This window comes from Nestor notabilis, unplaced genomic scaffold, assembly GCF_000696875.1.
Source record: "Nestor notabilis isolate BGI_N333 unplaced genomic scaffold, ASM69687v1 scaffold33456, whole genome shotgun sequence".
Taxonomy (NCBI): Eukaryota; Metazoa; Chordata; class Aves; order Psittaciformes; family Psittacidae; genus Nestor; species Nestor notabilis.
In genome coordinates this window covers 2,023-13,085 of record NW_009933931.1, presented here as the reverse complement: position 1 = coordinate 13,085, position 11,063 = coordinate 2,023, and the positions used below count along the sequence as shown (strand labels likewise).

General features: G+C 36.6%; 1 protein-coding gene across 1 annotated transcript in view; it reads right to left on the bottom strand.

Annotated features, from left to right (window-relative positions):
* Positions 1–311: 311 nt before the first annotated feature.
* LOC104407732 (cytoplasmic polyadenylation element-binding protein 2-like) overlaps positions 312–11,063 on the bottom strand; it is a gene marked incomplete at its 3' end in the record, with an annotated part of 12,752 nt that continues 2,000 nt past the window's right edge. The window contains exons 2-3 of the mRNA XM_010017088.1: positions 10,659–10,937; positions 312–402 (exon numbers count right to left, since the gene is read on the bottom strand). Of these exons, the coding sequence (XP_010015390.1) occupies positions 312–402; positions 10,659–10,937 (370 nt within the window). The remainder of the gene's footprint in view (positions 403–10,658; positions 10,938–11,063) is intronic.

The window sequence follows — 11,063 nt, the reverse complement described above, 5'->3', positions numbered from 1 at the left end:
GAGGTTGAATTGCCTACAGCAGACATGTAACTTTCAAATAAAACCAACTATGAATTTCTTGGGGGAACACAGGGAAGGATGGTGGGAAGAGGGAGAAAAACCTATGAAGACACTAAAGCTTAAGTTTAAAATAAACTGTAAACCAATGTTTTCCATAAAATACAGCTTGAGAATGACCTTTCATGTGAGTTGAGAAAAATAATTCACATGCTATTTTAATACGAACCTAGAATCTAAATTAGCTATCAGTATTAATTCAAATATGCAGAATGGATGACCCTTGTTTTTCTTTATTTAGCATAATAACATACCTTTAAGTGGATCATGCTCTGCTCTCATTATGTCAATAAGGGAGTTTTCCAACGAGTGCATATTCAGACTGTCATACATTCTATTTCGATCCTAAAAGAGAACAAAATCCTCAGTATTGGAATACAAATTGTGTACTTTTTAACAGGCAACTTGATAGGAAGACAAAAGAGCTTTCTGAAGACTGCATGCTCAGACACAGTAGGGATGGAGAGTGATAGAAAAGCTGGAGACCTGAATTTATTATACCAAGACCTGATTTTATTAACAGCAAGTTTAATAGCATCTAAATATAAAACTAGAGATGCACTGTGAAAAACTGTTCTGTGTATGCACTTTTATAGCCTGCAATGGCCTGTTTCCTTCAGAAGAACTGCTTGACTCAGTTCTAGTGATCCACAGCCGAGTTAAGCATTAGGCTGTTTAATGAAGGAGACTAATGTCTGTAAGAACTCAATTTCATTTCATGCAGGAGTTAAGCAGTGAGTAAGGTGGTGACTACAGGACAAGAAGGACAGTCACTTCATCTGAAAGAAAGCATTTTCTTGGTGCTTGTGTAAGTATCTCAAATGGGCCCTCAGCCGTCTGCTGAAACTGTGCTTCTTCCTGGCTTCTGGGTGATTAATCTGGGACTCTTTGCATACAAAGACTTGAGTTACAAATTGTCAGCACTAAATAGTTAAACATTGGAAAAATTAAAAGCTAAATTATGAAAAGATTACTAATAGATTATTAGCCTTATAGGGAGCAATTTTTTTTGCACATGAAGATTAACAAGTTACCATAATTTCCCACAAATATTTTCACTGGAGGTAACAAAAGTTAATATATCATAAATGTTTTCACTGGTTTGATGCTCAACTAAGAGATTTCCTCCCATGTTTTCTAATACGCCCAAGTTAAGAGAGACAGAATAAAAATTACTTTTAACTTTTTTGGTCTTCCTAGGATACCATCAGAGACTGAAAATAGTTTGCATAAAACCTCAAGATCCTCTACTTGCAAGGCTTCTGGCTTGACTGTACTGCACTTAAAGGAACCCTGTAATCATGCTTCAATTTTACTGTTCTCTTCTCTCTGGTTGTACTCACTGTAGTAATTCAACAGAGTAAGATGAAATCCACCACACATAATACCATTAAAATACACCAAAGACACAGCCACCCATTTGGTATATATGTAATGAGGACAGAAGGTATCTGACCCACAGTCACTGTGGCTTTCCATGACAGTTCAGCAGAATGTAGATTAATTTCAAACTAAGCTCCTCAGCAAGCAGGTATTTATGCTTTGGGAGTGAAAAAGCAAGTTTTGAAACAGAGGTTTTCTATGAGTCAGAAACTGACTTCTCAACAGCTTTGCAAAACAAGCCATGATGAAACCTGGATTTTACTTTCATCCTAAGAAGTTTCATCAACTTGATACAACATTGGGATGGAGAGAGAGAAGCCTTTTTTTCATCTCTCTCTCCCTTAACCAACCATGAGTACTTGCTTCCTCTCAGGTAAGCAATCTGCTACGCTCATTTGATCAGATCCTGTATTTTCTTTTTGGAAGCCCTTATATAATTTTAATGATACATTAAGAAAACTACATTAAGTTTCTCCTGTCTCCTGCCACGTCCCAGATCAAATGCCAGACACTTTGCAAGGTAATCTTCAACTGGGTTTGACTGCCAGCAAGTCATCACTACTATTTTAGTTCAGAGCAACCTTATTTTGGGACTGGTTAGCTTTCATTCCGTTCTCTAGCTGTCCTGAGAAGCAGCAGAATGAAACTCAAGTGACTAATCTGCTTCCATGCCCTTGCAGGTTTGTTTCTCAATAGCACCATTAAAAGAACCTGCTTACCATAACAAATTTGCTTTCTATAGAAGGTGTGAGCAGTGACAAAGCCGCATCTGTTCCCTACTGTCCCCTAGCATTAAAAAGATTTCATCAGAATTTTTAATGAAGTCTTAAATTCAGCTGAAGACAGTAAGGGGTAGGTAGTCAGTGCTCCTGCAGAAACCAGTGCCAAGTAAACATGTTTTCCATGCTTTGCTACCTCTGTAACTGACAGGGAAAATGAACTACTACTGGTAAAAAATGGACTAAACCATGTGTGATATATTATTATCTTTGTTACAGGCTTACTCAAGTTTTCCTCATTTAGTTTTTGATCATTGCTATCTACATATACATTGAGATAACACATGACTACCTGGCAAACACCTATTACTGTAGACTTCACTTTGCTCTGGAGAGCAAAAGCCTGTAAGAAAGGGCACCATAGTGGTTAACTCCTAAAACTGTCCCACTTGGTCATGGATTGTACAGAGAAATGGAAAAGTAAAATATGTAACACATGTTTGTGATGCATTTTAAAACTGCTCCACTGGGTGACATGGTGCAATGACTGCAACTTCAGCATTGCATCACTCTGTTTTGCAAGTTCTGTGTATCCAAAGTGAAAGGTCTTGTGCTGCTGGAAGCAGGAGAAATAAATTTCTCCCATCATCTATAGACTTTAGAAAGTTCATGTCTAGAAAGCTAAAAAAGAGGTTTGTTTCTGTGAATCATATTACTTCATTTCTGGCAGTGGAAACATTCAGTAAGCATGCACTGTACAATATAAGTGTTGTGAATACACTGAAGTAAAGCAGGATTTAAACATGTGAGTTGTATCCTGCCCTCTCACCACCCACATCCCACTATCTACTTGTGAGTTTGGGCAGTATCTACCTAATCAGTGCTTCAAACTTAATATCTATTCCAATTCACTAATAAACTACATACTATAAAGCAACAATAACAATTTTAACTATCTCAAAAGCAGTCAAGTCATTCTTTGGGTACGAGGTTGATTTTAAACCTTTGTGCAACTAGGCTTTATAATGCTAAAACGCTGCTCTGTGCTCCCCAAATATGCAAATCATATCTTTAAAAAGCACAGTTATCATCTATGCAATTATGAAGCTTTGATTTCAAAGCAGAACTTAAAAGTATTTCAATGTTGTAGGTCACATCAGCAAAGATTTTCTACAAGTTGTTTTGTAGAAAAAACCCGCAATGGTTTGATAGGGACAGTTCTGCTACAGTGTGCCCTACTCAATCTGGAAAATTCCACTGTGACTTTCCTTGATCTTCAAGACAAGCACTAGAAGTATTATCACTGAACTTGACTGTTTTAGATAGTTTTCCATGCACAGGTAAACTAGTCTCTAACTCTTGGGACTACCTTTAGTTCCATTATTTCAACATGGTTGCTGAGCAGTTATCTCCTAAAACAACCTGGTTTTAGGAGATAACTGCTCAGCAACCATATTGAAATAATGGAACTAAAGATAATCAGGAGTACAAAGGCATTGATATATAAGCATATATGTTAATGCAAGTTTCACATCATCCTGACTCCAAGAGCCCCTTTGGTCAAGGCTAAATTCCTGCAAAATATTTTGCATTTCCCTCACCTGTGTGTCTCATCAGTCCTGTGCTAAGTAGCAAGTGAACTCTTGCTGTGTCAGATGGTCCACATCTCAGTGGAAAGTCACAACATAATGCTAGGGTTTTTTTTAACTCCAGAGCCAATCGTTAACTTCTCCCTAGCACTACAAATTCTCACACTAGCTTTTTATTTTCTTTTTAACTGTATAAACATTTGTATCCTGCTTAACCTAGCCTTTCAATACTAGAATAACAACTGCATTCATACACAGCAGAATTGAGACCATGGTTTTGGTATAATTAACTACTGATTCAGAGCTATATGGCTAAGTGACAAATTGTCACCTCAACTTAAAAATTAAGACTATGTATGTTAGAAAGTTTACAGAAAAGTAGCAATTGCTTTTGAATTTTTACAAATTTACACAATACAGAAGCAGGGACTATCCTACCCATAGAATACAGGTAGTGCTACAAGGACATTTTGACAATGTCATGCAAATCCATGTTCAGAGTGCACACTTCAGAAGTTCTCCCCTCATATATCTATATGTGGAATGAATGGGAAGAGGGCAGCTTTCTCTGATGAGAAAGTTTCAGCACTAAATTGTTGGACAAATAATTGTTCTTGGCACAATCTCTTTAGGACTTGTAAATATATCCATCCAATTTATGCAAAGATTATCCTGTTTGAACATTTGCATGAACTCAGTGCAGTCACATCTCCAAGTGTATATACTGTCACACATAAAGCAGAAACTATCCAACAGTGAATAGAATTTTGCTAATCTTTAACCACAAAAATACATGTTCATACTGAAGAAGCTAAACAACTTCAAATTTTGGGCACATACTGCAAACCACTCAGCTGTAGGACTACTTATAGTAATCTAACAGTAGCAAATTCAGTATTAAATTCAGTAAATGCAAGTATCTTTAAAACATGTTCCTTTACATGTCCCTTCGTATTCTAAAGAATCTGATAGGGGCTAGGAACAACAGAGCCATGAAGCTTCCAGTCAGTGTCCAGTATAGTCTTATCTGGTTGCAAAAAAAGACTCAGCAGTTTTGACTTGGCTGAATAAACTGATTTTTTCAAAAGCTCAATTAAAGAAACTTTTAAGAAATCACTTCCTAAACTAAAAGCGTTAACAAGTTCCATTTTTTCACCTTAAAACTGACCTCTGAATAAGAGTGTGTTCTAAGACTAAAAAGTGACAGCTGATTTAATAAACTATTGAGAGTACCCAAACATAGTACTCAGTGTTAATGTAGGCAGTAGTAACTTAACAATTAAGTACATCATATTCTAAAACATCCTCTTTGCTAACATCTAAACTTCAAGTCATTCTCATTTTAGTGAAGACATACTATAATCATAAGCCCCTTGTTGAAACCATAACTAGTGTAAATGAGAAACTTAATATGCAAACCCATGACTACTACAATTTTAGCTCTATAAAAAAAGCAAGAAAGAAGGCTTAAAGTAGACACATGAAATTGCTTGGTTTCTTTCCATGGTGTCATTAGTGGTAAAGATGAACTATAATATCTGGTAGACATCTGTGAATGGTTGACCTGACAGAAGTGTTTGAAGTTAAAATGACACAATCAGCTATGTAAGTTAGCTAAATTGAGCCTAAAATGCACCAAGAACAGGTCCTGTGGCAAAGACACACCTACTTCCCCAACTACATGAACATTTAAAAACAAACAAAAAAATCCCAACCACATGTACTGTATCCATACTGGAGTACTTCAGCTCAAGAATATGCATTCATAAGCTGGAAACAAGCCAGACACATTACAGAGATGATTAAAGGCTTGGCAAGATTGACTTACAAGGCGAATCTAGATTTGTGTATTAATAGCTTCAACAAAATAACTAAAGGAACAATTAGACATTTGAAGGGGAAGTTGTTATTCAAGTTTTGGGTTCCTCCCTCCCTACCCCCAGAAATATCTATACAGTCTTGAGTACTTAAATGCAAATACATCAGACCATACAGCATTTCAACTTAGAGAACGACTCTGCTTTGGCAGACAGAATGAGGTGAAATACACTACTTAGTATACACATCACTGTTACACTATCACGGCTGCTAAATAGTATGTTGAATTTTCCTGGTTTTGACTTACATTAATAGAATGAGCTGTATAACTGACAGATATTTTAACAGTAGGAGAGAATTCTTAGTTCATACAAAGTCATAAACACACTTGTATGGTAAGCCTCACAAACTTTCTGCTAACTAATTCCTTCGAATTGTTCATCTGTGCAGCTCCCAATACTATTTATTCAAAAGTCTTGATCCTGAAATTCAAAGTATGACAGCACACCGTTTCCTCCAGGTAGAGATATCCCCAGTATAGTGCTCAGACACAAATACCTGGTTTTGTATGTGATTTAATCAGCCCCAGGTAATCAATCTACTGCATTAGAAATCCTGACACTGTTCTGTTGCAGGTTTTACCTTAGTAAAAATAAACTGGTAAAGCGTAGCTTATAAATCAGCATTTGGACGATTACACTAGCCTGAAGACAAAGAGAATGTAGCAGCTGGATACTTGCAATGCCTTCAAGTTTAAAATCAGCTGCCAAACACTCCACACTTCTGAAGAAACAGGCCACATATTTAGGAGTCAAAACAGGGCATTAAGAACCCAACTCTAGCAACTTCCTCTTCATCCAATATTGACTGATATGTGTAGCATCAAGATTAGCCATTTAACCTGTTAAGGTACATTTATTAAACTGTACTGTCATATTGAGAACCTGAAATCCTCTGAATGTAACTGATTATAAGACAGAATCAACATGACAGCAGTTTAAATACCTAAAACTAACACCTGTTGTTAAAACTCATTTTGTTTCCTTTGAAAACTTTAGCACATTTGAAAAATAAATAGAAAAAAAAAACTAATCTGCATTTTTGAGAGATGGTACTGTACTACTGTACCATACAAATCCCCACCTGGAGAGCTGTATTAAACACAAAATAATAAAGCTCAGCTTTTAGGACCATGAACACTGCACGTACCGTTTGAACAAACAGGAAGGACAAATCAAGGTGAAAAACACCCAGACATGAAGTGTATTTCCTCAACCTGAGAGACACAGAAACTAAATTCATAGAATGCAGTGTTTTCACCAGAATAAAAACAGTTAAACACTGAGCTGTATTATTAAACTGTTACAATAGGCTTTAGAAATCTTACATCAAGATATTAAGAAACATTAAGCTTGTGATCAAAGCAGGGTAGCAGACACTGCAATTCTTAAAAAAAAAAAAAAAAAAACCAAAAACTAAAAATGGTTAATTACTTTCCTCATCCAAGGAATGAAAATGAAATAAATGAATTTACACTGATTTCTGTGCTTGCATTTTGGCCACAGAAATGCCTGTGGTTTTGGGTTGGGGTTTTTTTTGGTGGGGAGAGAAGAGTACGTGATGTTAGAAATACATTTGTTGCTCTGCACCCTATTTTTTTTCCCTCCCTCTAGATTAGGGTGTAAGGGAGAATGTTCATATTGTCCGACTTCTTCACATGCAACGTAAGTGCCTAAACTGGAACCCCAAAGGCTGTATGAGGTCAGTGGTAGCAGGTATGTTCTTCTAGAGAATTAGATTATCTAAATGAGGAGCCTAGATTCTCTCTAAGGAGAGAGAAATAGGCTCCTCAATTAAACGCTTAAGTTAGATGGTGTGAATAGCTGACAAGATTTCTAATTGTTCTTTAACAATTCTGGTACAAGGCACAATGCCTTCCCTATGTGAAGTACCTGTAACCGTGCAATCAGCATAGACCTCATTTTGTCTACGAAAGAACTTTTTCTCCATGTAGTTTGTGCTATGTTAAAAACCTAAGGGAGAACAAAAAGCTTCTTACAGCAAGTCACTTAAGAAAAACTTGGCTATTGGCTTAATTTGCTCACATTTAAATCAGTGTTGCCATGATGTTTGACTACTTTTATTTAAAAACAAAACAAAAACTTCTGAAGTTCAGAAAATTCTCCTGAGAGATTGCTGTAGCTAATGTGGCAACTGTGAATTTACACCTTCATGTAGGATATATTTCACTTTTAACTATGAAGTACAGAAAGCCTGGTTTCATCCCTTTAAGTAGTACACATAATTACTTACTCAGCTATCAGTGATGACATTCATTGTCACTGGTATATTAGTTTAACACCAAGAAACATTATTTTCATCAGAATTGTTGTCAGCTCTATACTGGAGACCATCCATCAATGCAAACACTGAAGAATAAATAAGTTTCATAGAAGGGAAAAGCATTGAATCTGAATATGATTCCTCTGCGGCTTATCTTATTTGCATCAGGTACGTGTTTTAAAGAAAGTGGATGAGCAGCTGACACTACTGAATGCTTTTTGGACTTAGCAAAAAAATTAAGATGGCATTTTAATGTTCTGCTACCATTTTTTTAATGATCTACAGGAAGTTAGTCAGTGAGGACACTGGCTTTTCTAACCAGATTTCATTTGCCAAGCTTGAGCTAGCTAAAGTTTGGAGGAGAGATGCTCTGTCCCCTGCCATACAAAATGACTACTGCAGTTAAAACAAAGATGCATGCTCATGTGGAAAAGAATTCTGCAACACTGTGAATGATGCAGTATGCATTCAACATGCACGCTAAGATGTGTTTGCTCTGTGGAAGCTGGGAAGAAATAGGTAACTTCTACATACACATGAATGCTTTTGTGCAAGACTTTCCAAATGGCACAAAATTTAACTACTGCTATTTTGGACTATCTTCTGAAACTTCTACTGTATCTTTAAGACTCCTCAATCTAAATACCTCAGCCTTTTATGGAAGGAGACAAGCACAGCACAAATTAGTGAGATGGGTGTTTGACAGCATCGCAATCGCCAGCGTAAGTCCTGATGAAAAGAAGCACGAGTGCTCTGAGCTCTACTTAACTTTTTCATTATGACGTGCAAAATGTAACAGTCATTCTAAGGAATTAATAGTGTAATGACTGAAAAATAAAAACACTATTTCAGTGCAGCAAAGTGATTTAGTCAAGTATTTGTGCAATAGCAGTAGATAACACTGCACCTTTTGAAAGAGGATTGGTTTTACTCTGTTCTGCAAGTATGACTTTATACATGTAAAGCAGATTTAAGCATAGGTAGTTCTATAGCATAAATATAGTCAAACAGGTCTGTCTAATTGGTGGCACTGGTGCTCACAGGCAAGACCAACAACAATTATGTGTGCCCACGTTCTCACTTTGACACTCTCTTCACAAAACTAAAACCCCTCAATCCTCAAACACAAATGATGTAATTTATTATAGATTTGGAGAATTTTTCCTACCCTACTAGATAGAAATGATTTATAGTTTGACTGCACAAGGCTTTTGTTTAGACATAAAATGAGTTCATCTATATTAGATGACCACTGTAGAAGCTTCTGAAAGTTCAAAGCAATAGTCATACTGACTTGTAAGGCATACTGAATGAGTAAATACGTCCACAACTTGTGCTTAGCTGCATATGAATACCAATATATATGTCACTGCAGTTTCTACATATGCTGGCATTAATATTTCTAATCCTGTTCAGGAGACATTTCAGTGTTTCAACTATTCTTGGAGCCCTCCACCACAGAGCATTACCTATCTGTAATCTGTTTTCCTTAACAGATCAGGTTGAACATACAAAAAATGGGACCATCTTTCCATCCACACAAAAAGTATTCAACTATGATATCCCAGCTAGCAAGGCTGCTTAATATGGAACAGATTTCACAGTACAGGCAAATACCCTTTCAAGTTTTCAAGTCCAGTGCATACACTTGGAGCAGAATTTAGGTATGTCCAAAAATCACCATTAGCCTCCATAATACTGCAAGTATCAGAGCTCACCTGGATGGAGGCGGGACACAGCCTCTTGTGCCAAAAAGAAGTCCACTAGCAAAATTGTAAGAAAAACAGGAACTCTAGTGGGAAATTTGGTCCCAGGGAACACCCTTTTGCCACTATTACAGCTACATGAGCATTAACTTGCTAATTGATGCAAATAGAGTTGTCCAAACTCAAATACGATCACAATTAAAACAAATGAAATTCCAGGTTTCTCTGTGTGAAACCTAACAAAAAAGCCCCAACTATATTAGCCTTTTATGGAGAAAAAGAAACATTATTATTTCCTCTTGCTGGAATACAGTAGTTCACTGTTATAGAAAAGACAACTATAAATTGTTCAAATGGCAACCAAGATTGGGATCCAAAATAATAAAGGTCTCTGCTAACAAAAAATGTTACAACTAAACGAATATTGGCAGGAATGAGAAAAATAACATTTTATCAAGCGGTATCTGAAGCTGGAGCTAGTGACTTGCCTCAAGTCACATGAGATGTCACTGGCAAAATTCGAGAGGTGAACCCTTTAGTTCTAAGACACACTCCTGTTTGACAGTTCTAAATTATGGGGCTTCCAGCCAAAACATAAGAGTTGCTAAAATGGGGGGGGAAATCTAACTAATATGCAAATGTCAGCCTAAAACATCAGTAAAAGGTGAATGCAACAAAGACTCAGAGCCATCTGCAGGAGTAAGAAAACCTATGTATGAGGACAAGTGAACAAAAAGACCAGAGTTTTAAATGGATTTATAAGAATACAAGTGTTACCATAGGCAGAAAACACTTGCTGGATTAAACATATTTTGCTCTACTGCTCATCAGCTGCTCCAGTTTCTATCTTTTTTGACAGTCAACATTTTTAATTAACTGTGAGAATCACCTATTGCTGAATACTTGGAGTTAGTTGCAATTTAGGACTAAAAGTAACATAGAAATACACAATTTTCAAACCACCTATCAGTGCTACAACCACTGCTTAACTCTCCTTTAAAATGAATGAGTCTATGAACAAAACAGTTACATACCAACCTTACCTGCAAAGGAAGGAGAGTGTTACTGTTGTTGTCAGTTCGGAAAACATTATCTTCAATCCACGATTTTGGAGTCAGTGATGGAGTGGAGCGAGTAAATTTAGGAGGAGCTATGACATTACCAGAAAAGGGCTTCTTCAAAGGAGAGATCTGGTTCATAGTTCCTGGAATTCCCATGTTTCCAGTTCTACGATGGTCTCTGCCATGCATTCCTCCCCAGGATATATTTCCTGTGCTCCAGCCGCTGCTCTGATTGCTCCAGGGTGACTGCTTCAGAAGAGGCTAAAAAGAAAGATTAACTTGTATTATTTGAAAAATATTTGAAATGTTGCTCTGCTTGGGGGGGGAAAAAAAAAAAAAAAAAAAAAAAAAAAAAAAACCCAAAAAAAAAACCCAAAAAAACAAAAA